Here is a 24,691-nt window from a genome sequence, read left to right as displayed (position 1 = left end):
GAGCTGGAAAATACTGACGCCAGGAGTCTCCCTCTCTACTCTGGCCCCAGATGAGGCCTGGGGAACACTGGGATCTTGCTCCAGCCACACAAGAATCTCAGAATATCCCAGAGTCTGGCAGCATCCCTCTGCACTCAGTCTCTGACCACCTTGGTGGTGTTTCCCCTTGTCCCGTCCTCACTGGTAGCCGGTTTTGCGCTTTCCATTTGAGAGATCAGAAGCCCAGGGAGGTTGGGTGTCTCCCAAGGGGACGCAGCAAGTGAGGTCACGGTATCCAGCTTGGCAGGATCAGGACCGTGCAGTTTCCGGCACTCTGCTCGCTAGCGTGTTGGACTGACTCGTTACCATTATATTCCCTGCAACGTCCCAATCCTTCGTGGGCTTTGATATTGCCAGCCACGACTGCCGCCTGCACCTTTCCTGGTGAATGTGGTATCTTTGTGGGAAGAGGAGTTTTCCCGGGCTCAGACGAGGATTGCCGCCCCGAAAACTCGTCCTTTCCCCACGCTAATGATCTTCTCCCCGCCACCCTCCAGCCGGGCCGTCCAGCGCAGCCTGGCCATCATCCGCCAGGCCAGGCAGAGGAAAGAGAAGAAAAAGGACTACTGCATGTACTACAACCGATTTGGGAGATGCAACCGCGGCCTCAGCTGCCCGTACATCCACGACCCCGACAAGGTGGCCGTGTGTACCAGGTGAGTGCCGCCGGTCGGTCGGTCAGTCAGTTGTATTTATTTAGCGCTTACTGTGGGCAGAGTACTGTGCTAAACGCTTGGAAGAGTACAATGTAACAATAAACAGACACATTCCCTGCCCCAAATGAGCGGACAGTCTAGGAGGGGAGCGTCTCCATTCGATTCTCTGCGCTGCTTCACCGAGGCGAGAAGGGGACTCTAGTTTGTAGGCAGCGGCTGGCCTACCTTCCCTCGAGGCCTCCCCCTTAAGCCGAGGGGCTCGGCGGCCAAATGCCCGCCGAGTTAGGCCTGAGGCATCAGCTAATTAGGCCTCCTAGGCCGGGCAGAAATTGGCCACTTATTGGGGCGCCCCGTCAACCCCAAAACAGCCCAGCAGAGCAGCCCTTGTCTGGGCCGCAGGACGAAAATTCAACCAGGTTAGTTCATGGGCACATACTTACGAGAGCTTAATTTTTTAAAAATAGTAGTCGTTAAATGCTTACCACATGCCAGGGACTGTACTAAATGCTGGACTAGATAGAAGATTTGTGTATATAAAAGCCCCCACAATTTCTGTGTTCTACAGTATTTTACAGAGGCTGCACCTCTTCTGAACTGTAGAGTCTCCTAGCACGTAATGCCATTTGGGCACCCCTGGGGCCTCAGATGGTGACATTTATTGCGTGTGTTCTTTCCCCGGGATGAGGGTTCGAAGAAGCATGTGTGGTCGTGAGGCCTGTTCTCGCCCCACAGTCACATTGCCATGGGGCTGAGCTCAGTAGTCTGTTCCTCGGGCCCAGAATGGGCTTATTCCTCCATAGGCTCTGCCCCCTGCTCATCACCCACCCACCTTTCACTCAGCTGTATTTATCGAGCACTTACTATGTGCAAAGCACTGTACCAAGCGTTTGGGAGAGTACACTATAACAATAAACAGATACGTTCCCTGCCCACTGCAAGCTTACAGTCTAAGGAGGCAGGCTGCGAAGAGGTATGTTGCGGGTGATTGACTCATTTAAAAAAAAAAAAACCACAAACAAAACCAAACTATTTTACTATAAATATATGTGGCTGTAAAAGACGAAGCTTATCTGCCTGCAGCCCGGTCTCACAAATATACACGCTATCCAGGCAACACTAAAAACCTGGAATCATAGTGGATAGAAAACAGGGCTGGGAGTCAGAAAGGTCATGGGTTCTTATTCCTGCTTGTCTGCTTGTGTGACCTCGGGCAAGTCACTTCACTTCTCTGCGCCTCAGTTACCTCATGTGTAAAATGGGGATTGAAACTGTGACTCCCGCGTGGGACATGGGCTGTGTCCAAGTCGATTTGCTTGTATCCACCCCAACACTTAGTACAGTCCCTGGCACATAGTAAGTGCTTAACAGATACCATCGACTCTTGGATGAGGCACGAAAGGAGCTGGGTTTGCCCAGGAGCCTGGCTGAGGAGGGGTTTCCGGAGCTGAGCGTAGCCCGCAACCCCAGCCTCCCCGGGCACTAACCCCCAAAGATGGACTCTGCTCTACTGCACCAGTTTGATAAGTCCAAACCTCTACCAACTCTTAGTGCCATTAAGCAAATGACACCCCAAAGTTATTCTTGAAGCATCAGCTGTTCTCCTGATTTAGGGGGAGGAAAGGGGAACTGGGATGTTGTGGGAAAAGACCATTTGGGGAGGAACCACCCTTCCGAGCAGTTGAAGATTCTCACTTGAATTGTGCCCTCGGGCTAATTGAAGAAAGAAGTGGTTTGTTCAGGGCAGTTCCCTCTGTTTAAAATCAGCATGTTTGGTGACCTGTGGATAATGTTATATCCCCGCTCCAACTCAGTCTCCAGGGAAACTTCCCCGCACTAGCCTCCTAGCCAGCCCGAGAAGCCACGTGGCCTAGTGGGAAGAGCACAGGCCTGGAGGTCAGGAGACCCGGGTTCTAATCCTGCCTGCCGAGTGACTTTGGGCAAGTCACTTCGCTTCTCTGGGCCTCATTTTTCTCACCTGGAAACCTGCGGGGAAAATACTGTTCTCCTTCTCCCTTAGACGATGAGCTCCATGTGGGGTAGGGACTGTTTGATCTGATTATCTTGTCTCCCCTCCAGTATTTAGCACAGTGCTTGTCCTATAGTATTTCCCAAATAACCACAATTTTTCTATCATTATTGTTAACAAGATTAACTCTTTCAACTCTTTTCGTTTTCTGGCAGGTTTTTGCGGGGAACATGCAAGAAGACTGACGGGTCGTGCCCATTTTCCCACAAAGTTTCCAAAGATAAGGTAGGTACGGTTTACTAATGAGCCCACGTGGGCTTTATCAGTGAGCCGGCTCAAAGTAGCAGCAGTTTGCGGAGGTCTCTGGGCAGGGAGCCCAGGTGAGTGTTTTCTCCAGTGAGCGGTGTTCATTCAGATCCTGCAAGTCCAGGGACTGAGACCCATTGAGAGGACCCTGTTTCTAATAACCAAGGCTGCCTCAGCAGGCAAGGGCAGGACGTAGGCGGTGGAGACGATAGCCTGCTGGTATTTCTGATCCTGCAGGGGAATGGGCGTGTCCCTCGCCCCTGAACGTGCCAGAGCACGGCTGCTAGCCCTTTCCCGAAATCATGCTAAGGCACACTCAGATCACCAGCCTCTTAAACTGCTGCTCTGAGACGGAAATTTTCTTTACCCGCTGCCTTCACAACAGCCTAGACATTTGAAACGGCCCAGTGGAAGGAATTTTAATTTCCTAATCCTCCACGCATGGGCCCAAGCACATTTTAGGCTTTGGGGCCTTATCGCCCAGAGCTGTGGACAGCTTTTCCCCTAAGCGATCTCCAACAGATCCGTCATCAAGGTAAGGGTCTGTCTGGAAGTGGGAAGGACCTTCCAGAGGGGAGAAGGAACTGTCAGCCTGAAATCCGGGTCAGCAGGCCGGTGGCCAATAGCTCTCCTTCCGACCCTTGACATTTGAGCTGGAGCACCCGGCCGCAACAACCGGGAAATAGAAGGGAAGTGGCAGAGGAGAGGAGGAGATTATCTGTAGAGGAATTTTCAGTTTTCTCTTCTTCCCTCTTGCCCCTCCTAAGTAAGAGGGACAGATTGTTGGCAGAAGCGGTGGCCCCTGCAGCCTCAAAAAGCCTGTCTCTCTGGGGTAAACGCTGGGCCAGGCAGACAGCAGAGCAGGGGAAATGTCTCAGGCTGAGAGGCATCGTTCGAGCTGCTCTTGCCCTAGCTCATTCATCCTGCAGGCCATCGTGGTGTCCTCCAGTCTTCCCCCATTGCCCCCCTCTGCACTGTCTCTGGGCCACTGAGCAGTCTCGTGGGTCACTGCAGGTGATTGTAGCTCTGAACTGAAAGCTTCTTGTAGGCAGGGAACACACCTGGATGTTGGGGAGACCTGGTGTCTTCAGAGTGTGGTTGGTCCATCCCGGTCCCCTTGCCTGCCAGCAGGTGGAATGGGAAAAGACATGACCGGAAGAACCTGTAGCGGTGGGTGATGCTGTGTTTCGACCCCTTGGGCCTTCTGAGCCTCTGGCCCGGGTTTTGTTCACTGGGGAGTAGAGTCAGGGCGTGTGCTGAGCCTCCCGGGAATGGCTCCATGTGATCCAGGGCTGAGGTGGAACCATTCTGAGCTCTCAGTAGGAAAACCTCTCCCAGATTTGCCTTGTCTTCCCTTCTCACTGCTTGCCTCTGGCCTACAGAGGGCCAAGGGTAGAAGCTGATTGCTTGTGCTGGAGCTAAGCCCAGCAGCCTTTCCCAGCCAGCCTCTCCCATCCCCCGGATTCGGAATCACGAGGAAATAGAGGCTAAGGGTCAGTTTCTCATCTCCTTACAAAGTTTAGCTCTGAAGGATCTGCCCTCTAGGAGCTGACATTATTGGAAAAGTGAAATGAACCACTGTGCAAAATGGAACAGGATCCTGAAATAGACCTAGTTAGGGTGTCCTTGCCACCAGAGTCACCTCTGGGAACATTCTCCCATTAACAGGTTCCGGGCGGGGGGGTGGGTGCTGGTAAGTGCTCTGGCATAGGGGTGGGGGGAAGAGTTGGGCTTTTTTTCCCCTCGTGCCCGAGGCTAGAGAACTGTCACGCCGGAAGGGAACGATCATCCTCTCGTTCCTAGGCAGTCCAGCCGGAAAGATAAGGGAAAAGCGGGCAGGGGACCAGAATCCGTGCCATTGTCTGCCATCGGTGCTGCGTCTTCTAACACGAAGGACGACTATATTTATATGCCATTGTTATAATACACAGCTTCCATATCCTCCCTCAGCCATCTGTACTGGGCTTTCTCCCTCTTTGCCATAGAGAAGTCTGCCCTTGCCTAACCAGTCTGCCAGAGGTTTTCAAATAATCAACTAGCTCACAAAAACCTTAAACGGTCCTGCACCCGTTTGGCACAATTTGGCTTCCCTCAGCCCTTGCTCTCTCTAGGAGGCTAACCCTGATGAAATCTTATAATTGGAGCTTTTCCCTGGGTCTGGCAGAAATGAAAGCATCTAGCAGCCCTCAGTAAATTTCACCAGGCCAAGCAGGAGAGCAGGGAAAGATTTTAAGGAACCATCCTGCCCCTGCCCCCATCATTCATTCATTCAATCGTATTTATTTACTCATTCGTATTTATTGAGCGCTTACTGTGTGCAGAGCACTGTACTAAGCGTTTGGAAAGTACAGTTTAGCAACAAATAGAGACAATCCCTGCCCAACAGTGAGCTCACAAGTCCATCAGACATCAGTTCCCAGTTCCTAGTTCCACTGTCCTGAATTCATATTATTGAGGAATCTTGCCCCTTTCTTAGTCTCCCAGCTGGGATTAAGCTTGAAGCTAGATGTTCCTGGACTTTTTTCAGGAGGAACAAAACGCTACTCCAAGATGACTCCCCCTCCCCTTGTGGGATTTAAAAATTTTTTTAAATTAAAATTTTTTTTAATTTTAATGATTTTTTTCGAATTATTATCCTGTTGTAGTACTCTATGTGGGGAGCTTGTCTAGTGAATTCCACAGCCCGCTTTTTCCGCAGTTAGAAGAAATAGGAAGCAAATTGCAGTTAGAGAGTCATAGGTTAGACATAAAGACAAATGTTTCATAAGCAGGACTGTGAGACAGTAAAATGGAATTTTGAAGGCAATTGTAGAATCTCTGTCTCCCGGGGAAAAGATCATCTGCCTTTTTTTTTTTTAATGGTGATTATTAAAAACCGCACTAAATGCTGGGGTTGGTATGAGCTAATCAGGCTGGACACAGTCCCTGTCCCACATGGGACTCACAGCCTGAATCTCCACATTACAAGTAAGGTAGCTGAGGTACAGACAAGTTACGTGACTTGTCCAAGGTCACGCAGCAGACAAGTAGGGGAGCCGGGATTCGAACCCTGGTCCTTCTGCTTAGTCTGCTTCTCTTGGATGATGGGTAGATGTTGACTTGTATGAAGATAGGGGATGAACTCTTGTGGTCCCTTCCAGGCTCTGACCCCAGCGACTCTCCCCACACTCCTCCAGTTCTCTCCCGTAAGACTGCTTTCCTTTGGCTGCAGGCTGAGGTTGCTCTTGACCCTGCTGCTAGCTGGGTTTAGGACCTCTCCCCCTCCCCTTCGGATGACCCCAAGTGTCAGAAATTTCCAACCATCTTGTCCCAAGGCCTCCACGAAAGTGAGCTTCTCACAAGGACCAGGTGTGACCTCCCTGAGAAGAAGGCCCTGTCTTGGCTCGGCGCAGGCGGCTCCACGGAGTCTCCGGGAGTGGGGAGTTTTACTTGCAGCTCTTACTGATTTTTCAATCTCCTTATCTCACCTTTTGATAGCCTGACTCTCTCCTAGCTGCCTGGGAATTCCTGTCCAAACCTGGGGACTTGAAACTTTCAGAGTGTTTGCTAGGTTGTCAGCTCCTTGAAACCAGGGGTCACGTTGATTCCTCAGTCTGTTGTACTCTCCCAGGTACTCAATACAGTGCTCTGCACAGAATAAGTGTCCAAATACTATTGACTGATGGCTAATACCCAAGTGGGAAGAGCATTTGAATCCTGCCTTCCCCCTCAAGTGCTTAGTACAGTGTTCTACAGACAGTAAGCACTCAATGAATATGATTGATTGATGGAAGCCAGTTTTCTGTTTGCGGAGCCTCCGGGGGTGGGGTGGGAGCTTTCAGGGTGAGTAGACGGAGACTCTGGTTTCCCGACTTTCTCCCTGGAAACTCGCAGAATAGTTACATTTTGCCTCTGAAGAAGTTCCCCGCGCTGGAATCTGGCCAGGACTCCTGAACGAAAGGCCTGATGAGGCGGATTTTCTGCAACTGAGGGCAAATGCCTGGTTGGCATGAAGGAGTGAGTTTTAGAGGCACGGGACTCTCTCCCTGCTCCCTTTCCCCCTTCACCCGAAACCTGGCTCGGTGTCTCCAGGTAGCCTTTTTTTTTTTACTATTTTTTTTAATGGCATAAGTTTTTTTCTCCGTGAAAATGTTTCTCCCGAGGCCTCATCAAGGCTCTAAGCTACCGTTTGAGTCCACTTAGCACAATCCTTGATGAGCAGCAGATTCCTCGCAGGCTGGAATGTGGCTCGGATACGGCTCCTTTCACACTCCACGTCCCCCAGAGCACTTTGCAGGGCAACGAATTAGATCCTGGTGGCGGAGCGGCTGAGTCAGCACATCAAGCAGGCACTTCTGCAGCCGCAGCTCCTGCACAGCCCTCGGCGAAAACACCTGTTCTGCCTGGAGGGGAGGCGCTGTACTGGGGACCTCCTGGATGCAGGAGAGAAGGAGCCCAGCTTTTCCTCCTCCTCCAGCCAGGGGAGTGAGCAGGAGAGAGGCATAGAGGGAGCCCGCCATCCCTCCACACCACCAACGCAATCACCCAAGGCCAGAATGATTACTAATAACAATAGTCGCAGTATTTGTTAAATGCCTCCTGGGTGCCAGACACCGTACTGAGCACTGGGGTAGGTACAAGATAATCCAGCAGAACAAATCCCTGTCCCAAACGGGGCTCACGGTCTAGGAGGGAGGGGGAACACTAATAATAATAATAATGTTGGTATTTGTTAAGCGCTTACTATGTGCAGAGCACTAGCGAGCCCTCATTTTACAGATGAGGAAACAAAGGAAGAGAAAAGTTAAGTGACTTGCCCAAGGTCACAAAGGCAGACGGCAGAGGCAGGATTAGAACCCATGACTCGTGACTCCCAGTCCTGTGCTCTTTCCACGTGGCCACGCTAATTCTCCTGGGACCGGGAGCTGCACAGTCTGGAAATTGTATCCGCGCATATCTGTGCTCAGCCCATTTTTGCCCCCATCTCTCTGCCCCGCGGGCACTAACGTGATCCCCACAAATCCTCTTGGCCAGTTGAATCCAGCGTGTGATCCATGGGCCAGAGCCCAGCCCCGGGCCCTGGAGGAGAATGACAGCAGTGACCTTCTCCTCTCCCTCTCCCCGAAACCCTGATTATCCTTGCACAAGCCCTGGAGAGACTAGGATAAGTGTAAGACGTTGGTCCGCAAGGTTCATGGCAGATTACCCTGCTTAATGAAGGGGTGATGGTGGTCAGGACCTCTCAGGGGGCTCACGTGGAACCAGAGAAGAGGGAGAGAGGAAAGCAGAAGTCAGGGACTCCTTCCCTCGTGCCCCGGTGTGGAACACTCCTACTTCTCATGCAGTGTGACCGCAGCGACTGAGAAGAGGCCTGCCCCTGGGGAGCTTTGCTTGGGACGAACAGCTGGGGCCCGGCAGGATCGAGGAGGTGGGGACGGATCGGATCATAGAATCGAAAACCTGTTGGCTGAAGATGGGGGAAACCTTGTCCCTGCTTCGGGCTAGGGACAGAGGCTGAGAATGATGCGCTTTTCATAGAATATCATCACCACAACCCAGACATCGTCCCAGGAAGGAGCGAAGCCAGGTCCTTAAATAATGTCTGTTAGAGATCGGAGTTTCCAGCCAGCTCACCGAAGTTATGGGTCTGACCTCTAGGGATCTGCAATCCTAATAAAATGCTAACAAGCCAGGCTGGCTACTGTGGAACTGTGAAGAATGCTCCACCTCGCACTGTGAAGAACTGTGAGCCTCGCGTGGGAGAGGGACTGTGTCCAACCCGATTTGCTTATATCCATCCCAGCGCTCAGTACAGTGCCTGGCACATAGTAAGTGCTTAATAAGTACCATAGTAATAAGAAGAATCCCCCATCTCGCACCGCCAGCCAACACCCCTGCCCACCATTCCCTAGGTTGATCTCAAGGCACTTCTTCCTATGCGTCGGCTCTATGGGGCTGAGTCTACTGTTCTGGGACTGTGAAGCCATCAGTTGAGATGGGAAAGAAGGCATTTGGTTTTCTCTTGGGGAGTTGTTTGGGTAGGCAAGTGGGAAGGGAGAGAGATTTTCAGAAGCATGGCACCCCCTTGATCGAGAGAGTACCCTGAGGCCAAGCCTTTTTCAGGGGACTCTCTGAGAAGGACCCGAGGCCAGGCTGCCATCTCGTTTGGGAGACTCTGGTCATCCGAAAGTTGAAGAATAGTTAGGTCAGCCCCTCCCAAACCTGGCACCCCGGTGAGGCGGAGCCTTGCCCCGGGGGCGGTCACGGCCAGCAGGCGTGCCCAGAGGTAATTTATGAAGAAGCAAACCTGAAATTGCAGGGCATTAATTTTACTGTTCTAGCGCCTCACAGAAAGCCAGGCCAGCCGGGCATCCAAGTGATGATTTAGGAAAAACGGTAAATGTGAATGAATGAGTTTGCGAATGAAGGTTAGAGAGAGGCTAGGACTCGGGCAAAGGCGTGCTGCTGTTACAACAGCTTTTCCCCTTGAGGAACTTGAAAAGAATCAGCATTTTTCTCCCTAATAGAGCCTCGAAACTCTGTTGTGAGCAATTTGGAAATTCACGTCGAGTTTCGGGTTCATTAGCTCCCAGCTCCAAAGCTTGTACATATTCAAAGCTGTCTAATATGGACGCCCCGCACCAGTGCCTTGAATTAATGTTATTGTTATTTGTGTGGACGTAGTGGGGGGCAAACAAGGTTAATTGAAATGAGAATGCGGTTTCCTCTTGATAATGGCTCAGACTTGACAGCTAGGAGGAGTTTATTTTGGTGGAAGAGTTGGCTTTATTACCCCTTTTTATTAGAGCTAATTTGGGCTCTATATCAAAAACTACATTAAGGGAATTGTTTACGGTCACACCACCAACAACCAAAAAAAGATCGCCCCAGAGTCCTGTCCTTTATGTGAATGTCTGCAGTTAAAAGACAATTAAAAATAAACTCTTCTGGTTTAAATCACCCTTTGTTTCTTTCCTTTGTGTCCCCTCTTCTCCCTCCCACCCTTCCGCTTTTCTTCTCCCATCTCAGTGTGGGACAGTCAGTCACTCCCCCCACCTCCGACGAGTGAAGTAATTTAGAGAAAACACGATTCTCTCGTCGGGGTGGGCACACTGACCCGCTCAGCCCCACTGGCAGCCGTTAGGTCAGGTTTTAAAAACCCGCTTGGGTGGCTGGGAGCCAGCGGGGCTGGAGGCGAGGAGATGTATTGGGCTGGTTTGGGTAAGTCCATTTTCTGTTCCGTTGAGCCTCGGGGCTGATTTGGGACACGGCCGAGGCTCCAATAGCACACTCCACCACGAAGCAGCAGCCCGTGCCAATACCGGGTCCTGAAGCACAAAACTCCCACGGTCCTTGGGCACGGGGACAGTTTAACTCCTTTCCAGAGCCAGGGACATCTGTAACTAGCTGGTCGGTTTCTTCAGGAGCGGGCCGGAGATGGACCGGTGATGGACCGGTGATGGGGAGTTAAATATCTGAAACTCCACAGAGGGCCAGTGATAAATGTTATAACAGCCAGCTAAAGGGTGAAGGCTGGGGTCGTGGGGGGAACAGTCTTCAAAATATTTGGGGTGTGTCCACTTGCTCTCTCACTGTTTTACTTCAGTTCTAATAGTGTCCATTGACCCCGGGCGGGGGTGAGATACAATAATGACGATTGCGATGTTTAAGCGCTTTATTACGTGCCAAGCTCTATATAAAGCTCTGGTTTAGATACAAGAAAATCAGATGGGACACAACTTTCTGTCCCTCCTGGGGCTCACAGTCTAAGTAGGGGGGAGAACAGGTATTTAGTTCCCATTTTACAGATGAGGAAACTGAGGCACAGGGAAATTAAGTGACTTACCCAAGATCACACAGCGGGTACGGGATGGAGCCAAGATTAAAACCCAGGTCTCCCGAGTCCCAGAACTTCCTGTACTGATTCCCCAGCTCCCTGTGTCGAACTGATAGTCCCAAGATCCCCTGAGACTCCCTTTTCAGGAGGAGAAATTAGGTGCGCTTTTCCATTTCTTCTTGGGCCTCCTGCTCTGTTTTTTCAAGTACCCAAGTTTTCTCTCTGCTCGTTCTTGACGGTTTCTGACTCTTCCTTTGTGAACCCAAAAATAACAGGTCATCTGACTAGACTTGTGAAACTAGCAGATACGTCTGTAGCCCCCTGCACATCCCCCCTATTCAAGGTGACTTTTAGGCAGGCATTGCACTATGGGAGCAGATAGATTTGTTGTTAGGGCAGGTGATCTGGGAAGCCCCAGCCACGGTAGGCCTGGATTGTCAAGTGGCTGGTTTTCCCCAGGATCACAGTTCCTTTCATTCTTGTTAAGCACTTAGTACAGTGCCCTGCACACAATAAGCACTCAGTAAATACTGTTGATTGACTGACTGCCACCCTCAGCCTATGGGACTAAGTCAACCACCCTGTCCCAGAAGCCCTCAACCCGGATATCACCTTGACTCCTCGTCGTCTTTCTCCTCTCGTGTCAGACAATAAATCCCGCTGGCTTTTTCCATCACAACATTTCCCATTTCTGACCTTTCCTCCCCATCCAAGCAGCCACTATCTGAGCCCAGGCACTCATAACCCATCTAGACTAGCCCATCTACCTCATCGGCCTCCTACCTGGTCTCCCTGCCTTCAGCCTCTTTCTTCTTCTGTCTGTATTTCGCTGTGCTGCCCGCATTCTTTTTCTACAGTGTCATTCGGCACACCTATCTCCCACTCCTCAGAAGCTCCCAATGGTTGCCCTTTCCCCTCCACGTCAAGCAGAAATTCCCGAGGCACTTTAGCAGCTTTCTTCTCCCACTAAACCCCAGCTTGCACTCTGTGCGACTCCCACTCTCATCTTACTGTGCCTTGTTCTCAACTTTCCACTCTCTTACCTTGCTCAAGCCCTTCCTCCTAGCAAGAACAGGATCCTCCTTCAAGTCTACCACACCACACCCCACGCCATCTTCAAAGCCTTCCTGAAAATACACCTTCTCAGCATGGATCTACCTGTCAGCCACCCTTAGCATTTAGGTCTCATAGTACTTAAACGGAGCTCCATTTAGATTAACTTCCACATATTTATGGATCGAAATATACTTACCTCTACACTGTAAACTCATTCTCTATAGGTTGTAAGCTAACTGTGGGCAGAGAATGTGTCCACCTACTCTGTTATATTGTACTCTCCCAAGCACTGAATACAGTGCCCTGCATACAGTAAAGTCCTCAATAAATATGATTCATTGATTGATTGCCTACTCTTGCTGTCAAAAGCTGTAGAATCTGTGAATGATTTGTGCCTTTCAGTCCCTCAAGAGATTGTTGAGATTGTATGCTCTTTGAGAGCAGGGTCTTAGTTATACTTCCTCCAGATATTTAATACAATGATTTACACATTGTAGGTGCTCAACAACTCCTATCAGTGCATTGGCCAACTGTGACTTCACACCTCCTTAAGATCTGAGGTGTCAGGGATCTTGGCTGCCCTAGGTGCAAGCAAGGTCCTCAGAATACCCTTGGCTACCTGGAGTCCTTCATTGTCTCAGTTACAAGTTTCACTTCAGGTCTCGGTATTCAGAAGAATCCTGATCCCTCTCAGGAGGGACGAGAGACCGGCCTGCCTAACTCCTCTCTCTTCTCTTGTTCTGTAGATGCCGGTGTGTTCCTACTTCCTGAAAGGCATCTGCAGCAACAGCAACTGTCCTTACAGCCATGTCTATGTGTCCAGGAAGGCTGAAGTCTGCCAGGATTTCCTCAAAGGTTACTGCCCCATGGGAGAGAAGGTAACCGGGTGAGGGGGTGGGTGGGGAGTCAGCGGGCTAGAACTCTGGGCTCCAATCATCCTGCCATTGTTGATATGGTAAACATCCTCTCGGTCCTTTTCAGGCCAGAGCCACAGTGTCTGGGACCACCAGGGGTAGGCTTTGAGCTTCCAGCCATCCTGAGGGATACCCAGTGTTACGGGTCCATTGAGGTCCCTTCAGGGTCTGCCGAAGTCTCGGTTTCCTCACAGGACAGTATCAACAGGCAGAACCCCTTCCTGGCCCTTGACTGCTTCCTGCGTTATCCGAGCTCCCGGTGGCACCGAGGTCGGCAGGCCTAGCTCAGCTGGCCAGGGAGCTTTCCGAGAGGTCACGGAAGCACTGCCATTCAGGCTGATGGGAAGGGAACCTGAGCTCTGGACCTGCTTACCCTCCAGTCTGAGGGATGCTCAGTCTGCCCCTGAATTCCTCGAAGGGGCGAAAGAATGGTAGGAGGCGGGCTTCGACTCCAGATCCCCCAGGGGTGAGCCTAGGGCACAGGATGTGGACTTTATTTTCTCTCTTTCTTGGCCTATGACCTGACAAGGGCCTAAGCATAAGGGCAGGGCACTTATGGTTCCATCCAAAGGGTGATTTCTTCAGGGAGGATCCTGTCCTCAGCTATCCCGGCTGCAACTCGTAATTGATGTTGCTACTGCAGCAGGGAGTGACTCCCTGTGGAACCCAGACAGTGCAGTCCCTGCCTTCTAGGTACCTGTGGCCCCTAGCACTCCCCAGAAGTTGCTGCAGGGCTGCAAACCAGAAGCTGCCATAAGCTCAGTGTGGGCAGGGAACGTGTCTACCAACTGTGTTATATTGTATTCTCCCAAATGCTTAGTAAAAGTGCTCTGCGCACGCAGTAAGTACTCAGTGCGTACCACTGATTGATTGACCCACCCAAAGGGCAGACATTTCTCTGGCCTTCAACAAACCCAGGGTGACACTCTTCCCCTCCTCTGGAGCCACAGCACTGGTACTAATGGGGGAGAATTGTCCTGGCCAATAGGACATACTAGGGTTTGCTTGGACTCCCCAGTATGACATGGTCAGGAGCTTCTCTGTCTGGGGCTTTTCTGGGTTGACTGATCTCGGCTACCCTAGGGAGACATGCTCCCCTAGGGCCAAGTTTTCAGCTTAGCCTTTGCAGCTGACACGCAAGATGGGGAAGCTGATGGGTTGAGACATGAGACTGGGACCAGAGATAAAAGAACGATTTTTGATTTCCCAGGGACTGGTAGTCCAGAATGTAAAGGAACCGGGCCTTTTCCTTTTCCTCCTTCCACCCTCTTCTTCACCCTAACCTTAACCCCACCCCCTGTGACCAGTCTGTGCTCATTAGCACCACTCTGTAGTGGTGGAGCAGTCAGGTTAAAGAGAAGAAACTCCCCCAGACCAGTTTCGGTCGTTCCTGTGAGTTCAGTGAAGGTGTGGTGGAGCAGGGGTCGCGGCTATCGGATAAGACGCGCGGTGGCACGGGTCTCTCTGTCGATTTGTATTTCCAAGCACTCTTCATCTGCCTGGACCTCAGATAACGTGATTTGACCAGACAGTATCTCAAAGAACTTCCTGGGCTTTAAGCCTCCAGGGTCCTGCCCTGCCCTGCCCTCCCTAGGAAAGCAGCCACAAGCCCCTGCGGGCTGTCAGACAAGATCTGCCACCAGCACGATAGGATCTGCCAGTGGAGCCTAGTCACATAAGGGTATTTACTTCTGTTCTGGGAGACTGACCCTGCGGCGACCTCTCTCTGAATCATCCCCTTAAAACCAGCCACAGTGGCTCACCAGATAAACCCTCAGAGCCATGTGGGGTTTCAGGCAGTTCAATTCATAGACTGATTGAAGGGGAAAGGGAAGAGAGAAGGCAGCGTTCTGGGGAAGAGAGGAGAAACCCAAAATACTTGTCATTTCAAGAAATTTAAAGCAGAAGGAGCAGATGCATAAAAACACATAAGAACACAAGCATCAGTGACATTTGAACAGTTTACTGATCTGTGCAGAAAGTGCTGAGGGAGAGCCCGGAGTGATAAGTCTGAAAGGAGCCAGGTGGAGGTAGTCCCAGAAGGCTTCTTGCAGGAAGTATTACCTTCATACACGATGAGCCCCAGGAACTGTTCCCGACCTGATTGTCTGGTATTTAGCCCAATGCTTAGTACGGGGCTGGGCACATAGTATGCGCTTAACATATGGCACAATTATTAAGTGAACTGTTCTCACCATCTTTGGCGGAACAGTGCAACCGCTCATAGTAGGAAGTAGTAGTCCCGCTAATAGGGGAAGCAGCGTGACTCAGTGGAAAGAGCCTGGGCTTCGGAGTCAGAGGTCATGGGTTCGACTCCCGGGCTCTGCCGCTTGTCAGCTGTGTGACTGTGGGCAAGTCACTTAACTTCTCTGTGCCTGAGTTACCTCATCTGTAAAATGGGGATTAACTGTGAGCCTCACGTGGGACAACCCGATTACGCTGAATCTACCCCAGTGTTTAGAACAGTGCTCTGCACATAGTAAGCACTTAACAAATACCAACATTATCATTAGTAACGGGCCCCGATCTAATTCAGCGGCATCTCCCCAATCCCGGCGAGAGCCAAGGCTGGACCAGTCAGTGACTTGGTCCTACCAGTAGGCCGGAGCCCCGGCTGGACCCTACCAACTCTCTGCTGGAGAGTATCCCTGAGCCCCTGGATCGGAGTTCTGCTCGGGACCCCTCCCATTCATTCGATCGTATTTATTCGTTCAGTCGTATTCATTGAGCGCTTACTGTGTGCAGAGCACTGTACTAAGCGTTTGAAAAGTACAATTCAGCAACAAATAGAGACAGTCCCTGCCCACAACGGGCTCACAGTCTAGAACGGGAGAGATAAGCGTCAAAACAAGTATACAGACTCTTTTTTCTAGAGTTCTTGGTGTCAAGTTCCTTGGAGAAAAATCAGGTAGGATCCGGGAGCTGACAAATCTCCGGAAGCAGCTGAGCTGACCGTTTTGCCGATTCCCTCTGAGTCTTGCTTCAGAAGTTCACACCTGAGGGAGTGGTTTTCCTCGTTTTTCCCTTGGACAGCGTAAACCTGAAGGAGCATATGTGGGAATGCTGCCTCCGGCCTCTTTCCCATGAGGGAGCCCTTGAGGGGAAGCGGAGATGGGAACGGCTGCATTGGAACGCCCTCTCCCTTTTTTTCCCTCTATGGTATTTGTTAAGCACTTACTATGTGCCAGGCACTGTACTAAGCGCTGGGCTAGATACAAGCTAATCAGGTTGGACAAAGTCCCTCTCCCAAATGGGGCTTCTAGTCTTAATCCCCATTTTACAGATGAGGGAAATGAGGCATAGCGAAGTTATTTGACTTGACCACGGCAAGATAACAATAGCCAGGCAAATCCCCTGTCCACATCCTGCTCCCGTCAGAACGGTATCCACGGAGCAGGGTGGCATTGTGGAAAGAGCAGGAGCCTGGAATTCAGGTGACCTGGGTTCTCATGCTGGCTCCATCTGCCGCGTGACCTTGGACAAATCACTTCACTTCTCTGTGCCTCAGTGTCCTCATCTGTAAAAATGGGGGCTAAATACCTGCTCTCTATTCCCCCTTACATGGGAACCACTTGAGGGACAGGTTGAGCCCACTGTGGGCGGGGATTGTCTCTCTCTGTTGCTGAATTGTACTTTCCTGTACCGCACACAGTAAGCGCTCAATAAATACAAGTGAATGAATGAAGAGCAGACAGGTGGTGGAGCCGGGATTAGAACCCAGGTCCTCCTGACTTCCAGTCCCGTGCTCTGTCCACTAATCCACACCGCTTCTCTCTCCTCCTTGGAGCCCCTTCGATCCAGCTGATCTGGCATTCGCCCTGGGCATTCTGTTGCTCAAAGCCAGCAAATCCACAGTGGCCTTTTTATGCAAATAATCGGCAGCGGCTAGTTTGTTTGGAAATAATAGTAATAATTAGTGAGATAGTAATAGCTTTTGCTTCTCTAACAGCCGGCCCTGAGGATCTCTGGGTGATGCCCGGCTCCATTTGGGTCTCATTACGCTCCCTCCCCGTCTCTGTTTAGGGGGACGTGCTCTCCCCCTGCTTCCCCCCCGGGAACTGAGATGCGGAGTAGGGCTGCAGCCCAGCCTGGCTGCTCCTGGGGAGGGGAGGCAGCTCCAGAGTCCCGTCCCCTGTCCAGCACTCTCCGCCCTGGCCCGGGCTGTTAGTCGGGGCAGAGGTAGGTTCCCTGGCTGTTACCCCCAAGGCTGATTCTGATCCGGCAGGAGGTAATTAGGGCATCCCCTGGGGCTGGGCTGGAGGCCCACACTCACCCACCTCATACAGTTCCTGCCGTTTAGGCTGGTGACTTTGATGTCGCCCTGCTTTCCCAACAGTAATTGCTGAATTTCTCTAGCTTTGAAAGCAGCCCCGTCAGGCTCACCTGTCAGGCATGAAGGACCGTTGTTTTGGGAAATTCCCGACAGCTGAATAAACTCGTCTCTCTCTCTCCTTTTTAATTACCCATCCTGCTCGACTTCTCGTAGAGGCATCCGATCAAATGTCAGCCAATTTACAAATTTACAATATTCTCTTTGCCCCATCTCCCCCCCCCCCCTTTTGGATTGCCAATTGAACCCTGAAAACTCCGGGCCCCCGGAGGTGAGCAGCCCCGCAGGTGGAGAGCACATCTGTCTCTGAGCTTTGGTTCCTCCGTGGGTTTGGTGGTGTAAATCTCGATGTTTTCCTCAGGGTTCCCCAAACATCTGGCCATCTGGCCTTGCACGTCTCGGCTCTGTCTGGGGTTTGGGGTGCACTAAATCTTCCCTCTGCCCTTCAGAGGAGAAGAGCCGGCAGTAGCCCGGTTACTGGATATCTTCTCCATCAGAATGGAAGGCTGTTTGGATGGAGCAAGGTGGAAGGAGGTTCACCTGATCTACCACAGTCTACGGAATTAAATCGGGAAGCCGGATTCTTTAGTGTCACCTGCTTCTTTAGAGCCAGAAGGGCATGGGAGGATTGTATTACAGAGTCTTGGCATCTTCTGACCCCAGATAGCTGTGAATGGCCTCCTAACTCTTCCCTGAACTTCCCTGCTTCCCAGGAGCCGGAGACCGAGGAAGATGTGGGAAGTGTTATCTTCCTCTTCCCCACCCTCAATCAATCCATCAGTCATATTTATTGAGCACTTAGTGCAGAGCACTGTACTAAGCACTTGGGAGAGGACTGTATAACAGAGTTGGTACACGCAATCCCTGCCCACAGTGAGCTTACAGTCTAGAGGGGGAGAACAGACATTAATACAAATATGTTCATATATGTTTTGGGGCTGAGGAAAGGTTAAGTGCAAGGGTGATGCAGAAAGGAGTGGGAGAAGAGGAAATGAGAGCTCAGTCGGGGAAAGATTCTTGGTGGAGATGTGCTAATAAGGCTTTGAAGGTGAGGAGATTGATCACCTAACAGATATTAAGAGGGAGGGTGATCCAGGCCAGAGAAGTAGAGTGAGTAGGTTGGCAGAGCAACACCCTCCCCGAACCTCTTCTTTCTTAAGGCTCCCAGAAAAGGAGAAACTCTAGGGTCTCTTTCCCTTGGACTCCTGAGGACTATGACCTCCGAGGTCTATCCCCTCCTTGGTTGTTCCAGGGAAATTCCAGCACAGAAACCTGACTGGAGAAGAATCGATCCATTTGCCAATGAATCAATATCATTTATGATATGCTTACATTGTGGAAAGCACTGAACTAAGTCCTAGGAAGAACACCTGAATGCTAGTTTAAGAATGATCCCTGCCCCACAGCGGGTAAACAGTCTACCAGGAAAGGGATGAGGACAAACCTAGACGAACATCAGCACTTAGAATGAATCAAGGAAAACTCATGGGATAAAATTTGGAAAGTATTAACAGAGGATTCTCAACTTGCTCTAAGGAGAAGTAGCTGATATCCAGAGAATTAAGCAGCGCGGAGGCAGCATGGTCTAGTGGATAGAGCACAGGCCCGGGAGTCAAAAGGACCTGGGTTCTAACCCCGGCTCCGCCATTTGTCTGCTGTGTGACTTGGGCAAGTCACCACATTTTTCTGAGCTTCAGTTACCTCATCTGTAAAATGAGGATTACTACTGTGAGTCCCATGTGGGACAAGGATTGTGTCCAGCCTGATTAGCTTGTATTCATTCATTCAGTCAGTCGTATTTATTGAGTGCTTACTGTGTGCAGAGCACTGTACTAAGCCCTTGGGGGAGTACAATAGATCTACCCCGGTGCTTAGTACAGTGCCTCGTACATAGTAGTCCCATAGTTCATAGTCCTCTCTGTGCCTCGCTCTCGCCTGTCTCGCTGCCGACCCCTAGCCCAATTTTCTCTTCCTCCTTTCCCTCGGGGACCTACGGCCCCCAGATTTTGATCGTGTACAGTCCCCACTGCAGAAAACGCAGGACACAGAACTCCAAACCACCCACGATTCCCTCCTTCCCCAGCCTCTCCTTTCTGCTTCTATTCCCTCTGCCCACCCCCCAAGCCTCTGGAGCAGGGAAGGGAAGAAGCAGGTTTGAAGATTCGGAGGCTGCCCCACCACCACCCCCAGCATACTCGGATGGCAGAGGGGGGCAGAGATGTTAAGATATTGTACTTACTGAGCTATTTTGCTTGTTTTAGAAAAAATGTGGTGCTTATGGTGAGTCTCTCAGACAACCAGGGAGAATCAAACAGGACCTCCCCTTTTGAGGAAGGAAATGAGATCCCGGAAATTACCCCACAGTAAGTGCGAGATCGGCACTTACCAAAATTATCGAGCATTGACTGAGAGAAAAATCTATGGACACCTAGAAGACGATGGAATCGTGATCAATAAGTAGAGGAGGCTTACAAAGAGGAAATCCCGTGGGTTTAGGGCTCGATCAAGCAGGTTAGTCCTGAGCAGTCGTGGGGTGCAGCAGAGGAGAGTCTCTGGGCTTAATGGGTCCAAATGACTCTTGATTTGTTGGAGAAAGCTTCAGGGCCCTGGCTGGGTTCGATCAAGAGCTCGTGTGTCCGTTGTCTGCTTCTGTTGTCTGCTCAGTGGTGGCTGATTGGAGAGTTAGTCAGGCATCAGTATTTATTGAGTGCTACTCTGGGTAGAGCACCTGGAAGCACACAGTCAAAGTCGAAGACAAGATCCATGCTCTCAAAGAGCTTGTGTTCTTACGAGGGAGATGGAATATGGGACCTATGAAGAAAGGTAACAGGAATTGCATGTGTTTAGCCAAGAAGATGGATGGCCGAGGAGGCACAGAATCATTGTCTTCAAGTCTTTGGAGGGTTTTTATGGAGAGGATTTTCATGACTATCTCTTCACCAAGATTTCTGAGAAATGAACAAGAGAAAATGGTCTTAAATTACAACGGGAGAGATTTTGGTGGGATATAAGAAAGAACTTCCTGATTGGTAAGGGGATAAAATACTGGAACTGACTATCAAAGAAGAGGATGGAGTTGTTAAATTATTAATAGGCACCTATCTGATCTGGAGACTGGAGGGGCTGAAACGAGATAACGTCCAGCTCCAGGACCCCCAGTCAGGCAAGACTGCAGTGAGATCAGAGACTTTGAGGATGGTGGGAAATACTGATAACAGTAATAATGGCGGTACTTGTTAAGCGCCTACTATCTCCTCAGCGCCGGAGTAGATACAAGATAATCAGATCGGTCAATCCCTGTCCACTTAGGACTCACAGATGGAGGGAGGAGGATTTAATCCCAATTTTCCAGGAGAGGAAACTGAAGGCCCACAGCAGTAAAGTGACTTGTCTAAGGTCACACAGCAGCCAAGTGGCTGAGCTAGGATTAGAACCCTAATCCTGAGGAGCAGCATGGCTCAGTGGAAAGAACATGGGCTTGGGAGTCAGAAGTCATGGATTCGAATCCCGGCTCTGCCACTTGTCAGCTGTGTGACTGTGGGCAACTCACTTAACTTCTCTGTGCCTCAGTTACCTCATCTGTAAAATAGGGATTAAGACTGTGAGCCTCACGAGGGACAACCTGATGACCCCGTATCTCCCCCAGCGCTTAGAACAGTGCTCTGCACATAGTAAGCACTTAACGAATACCAATATTATTATTAACGCAGGTCCTCTGACTCCCAGGCCCGTGCTCTCTCCACTAGGGCACGCCACTTGTCTGTTCCTTCAGTTTTGCCAACCACAGGATTTAACTGTTTTGGACAGGCCCATATCCAGTGCTGGACGATTCTCCCAAATGACCTTGGTTTGGCTGACTGGCTATCTGCTTCCTCTTGTATTTGACCCTGGGGTAAGGCAGATGGGATGTTGCAGCCCGGAGCCATTAGTGAACAACCCTGCCTCTGCTCCACCCTACAGTCCTGCAGGGACTCTCTTGGGGCAACTGTCCTTTGGCCAAGAGCTGGTGGTTCGCTTAACTGTCCCCAAGGCCATACTGGGCCCTAGATGACCCGAAAAGTCCCAAGAAGGCCTGGGTGTGCCTGGGGGTGCAACCGGGCAGGGAGCACTGACCCCAGGGCAAGTCATGAAGGAGTCCTTGGCTCCCGGTCAAAGTACCAGCACTCTCACTCAATCATCTGCCAGAGCCTTGTGCCTGGCTGTGGAGCTGCTCGCTCAACATAATACCCCAGCCCTATCGAGCCTCCATGAGTAGCACTTAGATGCAATGTCCATATTGAACTTGCGGCCCCGTTTTCCTGGCCTGGCGTGTTCATTAAGTGCTTCTATAGATTGGGCCAGGCCAGGGATGTGTATTGCTTTGGCTTGGATTTTTTAGTCATGGGCAGAAAAGAGCAATCTGCATGATCACCTGAAAGCTCACTGTTGTTCTCCACCCTGACCTATCTCAGTACCTGGGTTTGTAGCACTGAAATTCAAAGACACCCAAGGATTCACCCCCTCCACCCAACTTCTTCCAGCCACCCCCAGGCTCCCGTCTCCGGCTTTCTTGGGCCGGTCCCAGTGATTTATTCCTCACTCATCACATGCCTTCCAGGGAACCCCAGAGCACTGATTCATATCTTCAGGGGATCCAGTGATCTCCTTCTTGAAAAATCTTCCAACTTCTCCTATGGGAGACTTTGCCAACTAGAGATCTCCCCACTGGGACCAGAACAAAGTAAAGAAAACACGTCTTCACTTAGTAAAAGGTAATCAATCAATCCGTGGTATTTATTGAGCATTTAGAGTGTGCAGAGCACATACTAAGCAATTAGAAGAGTACGGTAGAGTAATTCAACACATCCTTGCCATCAAGTGACTTAGAGTCTGGAAAGGAAGGCAGACATTAAAATAAATTGTAAGTAGGGGAAGCAGCTGAGTATAAAGATACATATATAAGTGTGGTGATGGGGGCGGTGATTTGTACCTAAGTGCTTAGGGGGTATATTCTTAAAAAATGCATAGATGATGCATCAGGGAGGGAAAATGAATCAGGGAAGGCTCCCTGGAGGAGATGAGGCTTTAATAGGGCTTTGTGGATGGGGCGAGTCGTGGTATGTAGGATGTGATGAAGAGGGAGAGAATGCCGGGTAGGAGGGAAGGTATGAGCAAGTGGTTAATTGTAATAGAGTCAGGAGTGAGGTGTATTGGGTAGGTTGGCATTAGAGGTGCTGCCTGGGTTGCAGTGAGAGGGAATTGGGCGTGAGTAGTGGGGAGAGAGCTGATGGAGTGTCTTAAATCCGGTGGTGAGAAGTTTCTGGGTAAATAACCTTTGGAAGTTTCTGAGTCGGGAGTCATGCACAGAATGATACTTCAGAAAAATGATCCAGGCAGCAGAGAGAAATATGTACCGGAGAGGGGAAAGACTGGAGGCAAGAAGGTCAGCGAGGAAGTTGAGGTAGGAGTTGAGGGGATATATGACAAGTGCTTGGACCAGCATGATGGCAGATTGGTTAGAGAGGAAGGAGCAGATTCGGGAGATGTTATGAAGGTAGAACCAACCGGATTTAGTGATTGACTGAATACGTGTCGGGGGGGAAAGAGAAGAGTCAAGGTTAATACCGAGGTTGTGGGTTTGTGAAAGAGGGAGGTTTGTGATGCTGTCAGTAGTGATGAGACTGTCAGGAGGAGGAAAGAGTTTGGGAAGGAAGATGGAGATCAGTTTTAGACTAGTTTAAGCGGATGGAATTTGTTAGCACAGGAAGTTGAGCCGGCTGAAAATATGGTGGACGAGGGGTCCGTAATGGATGACTAGAGGGAAAGTTAAGGATATGAGAGGTACATCCCTAAGCGTTAGGATGGATGTCAAAGAGGCTTTTTCACAGTTTTTCCAAGCATCCTGTTGCCCCTGATAAAGATACAATAAGGGACTGGGTAAATAGCTGATTTGATCCTGCAACGGCAATTTCTACATTCTAATTCAAGCCAGTAGGGCAGGGTTTGAGGGTGATTCCCTTCCCAGTCCACCTTGTTCTTGGAGCAGATGGAGCAGGGGGATACCAGCAGAGCTTTTGCTAGCCAACATTCCTAAACAGGGGTATGAAGTTTGCCGGCCAAAACCTGAAATCTTTTTTCCCTTGTCCTAGTAACCAAGCAGTGAAGCAACACCCAGAATATATAATATAATGTAGGAAGTGGACATTCATCTCTAGGTGGGAAAGCCCCAGTTTGGGGAGTTCTGTCCCATCACTTCAGCGGTCTAACACAGCACCTGTTGGGGTCCCGCTTTCACCCAGGAGGCACGGGTGGAACCTCTAGCCAGAAGCAGGGAGCCAGAGAAGGCTCAGTAGCTGCGTCCACCACCAGGAGAGACTGTCCGGCCCCAGACCGGGGCGACTGTGGGATTGATCGTGTGTACCTCCAGGAAGCCAGGGAGAGTCCGAAGGAGTGGGAATGAGGAAGGAGTGAGGTCTGGTCCTGCCCTTTGCCTGTCAAAACCATGTCCTGGCAGCTGCAATGAGCCTGGCCCTTTAAGGGGCCGGGCTAGTGAGAAGCAGGAGGAGGAGGAGGAGGAGGCTCTGACCACTCCAACTCCTTCCGGCAAAAAGCAGGGGCACCCCAGGGGTGGGCTCCCAACCCAAACAAGGTAATCTAGCGCTGGGGGAACCAAGTCACACAGGAAGGCAGGGTACAATTATTTTAAAATATTCCAATTTAAATGAAAATATAAAAGAGATATTTAGAATATTTATTCTATTAGTAGAAATGCTTACCGCGTCACTTTTTGCGTGTCAGAAAAGCATTCTCTTACAGATGATGGATAGCAGCCTGTAATTATATATGGGGGAAATTGCTGAGCGGGCCATATTTAACTTGGGAGGAGAAGGAGCAGCCTGGGCCTTGGAGGGTTAATTTTATTCTCTAAATAATATAAAAAGTGCTGAGTCCGTTCCTTTTGCCTGAAGTAGAAGTCCTCAAATGGACCCCTGAGAGTTTATAATATTCTACTGAATCAAGTAAAATTGTTAACCTTGCTTCATAAAACGATGGCTTGTTAAAGATGCGCAGTCCCTTTTCTTTTGAATAATTTAGGACGGAAGTAAATCTCTTATCATTCTGTGTTTCTGGGTCCAAGATACCGCATAGCCATCTGTCTGCAGCTCCAAAGGGGGAAGAGTGCGGTGGAGCCGTAAACAAGAGCCGGGCCCAACTCAGGGGAGGACGCCCCCTCCCGACCCCTCGTCTCCCCCTGACTCTCCGGTCCCCTCCGCCCTCCCGTCCCCAGCGCTCCGTCAGGATCCGCCGAGAGGCCTGTTTGGTGCTCTGGCCAAGGCCCTCCATCTCTGATTTTATTATAACCCTATAAAAGAGATCCATTATTATTTATAATTTATCACCTGCCGTTTTCAGCATCTCATCTTAAGTACTTTTTAGAATTTCTTCCAGGACTTTGAGGATGAAAAGCACAACCTTTGCCCGCCTGGCAGACCATAACTCTGGGCCGCACCCTGTCCGTCCCCCCGTCTATGGGTTTTTAATGAAAATTATCCCAATTGCCTTACAGAATCAGAGCACCATCTCGGGTCGGAATTAATAATGAATGAGACGGCGCGATGAGAAAAGGAA

At 50.4% G+C, this 24,691-nt stretch overlaps 1 protein-coding gene across 1 annotated transcript in view; it reads left to right on the top strand.

Moving 5' to 3' along the window:
• ZC3H3 (zinc finger CCCH-type containing 3) overlaps nucleotides 1-24,691 on the top strand; it is a 245,201-nt gene that overhangs the window by 181,092 nt on the left and 39,418 nt on the right. The window contains exons 7-9 of the mRNA XM_029063878.1: nucleotides 537-695; nucleotides 2,877-2,946; nucleotides 12,586-12,717. Coding sequence (XP_028919711.1) covers nucleotides 537-695; nucleotides 2,877-2,946; nucleotides 12,586-12,717 — 361 coding nt within the window. The remainder of the gene's footprint in view (nucleotides 1-536; nucleotides 696-2,876; nucleotides 2,947-12,585; nucleotides 12,718-24,691) is intronic.

Source organism: Ornithorhynchus anatinus, chromosome 4 (genome assembly GCF_004115215.2).
Source record: "Ornithorhynchus anatinus isolate Pmale09 chromosome 4, mOrnAna1.pri.v4, whole genome shotgun sequence".
Classification (NCBI taxonomy): Eukaryota; Metazoa; Chordata; class Mammalia; order Monotremata; family Ornithorhynchidae; genus Ornithorhynchus; species Ornithorhynchus anatinus.
The sequence above is the reverse complement of the archived record's forward strand: the minus strand, read 5'-3'. Positions and strand labels throughout refer to the sequence as shown.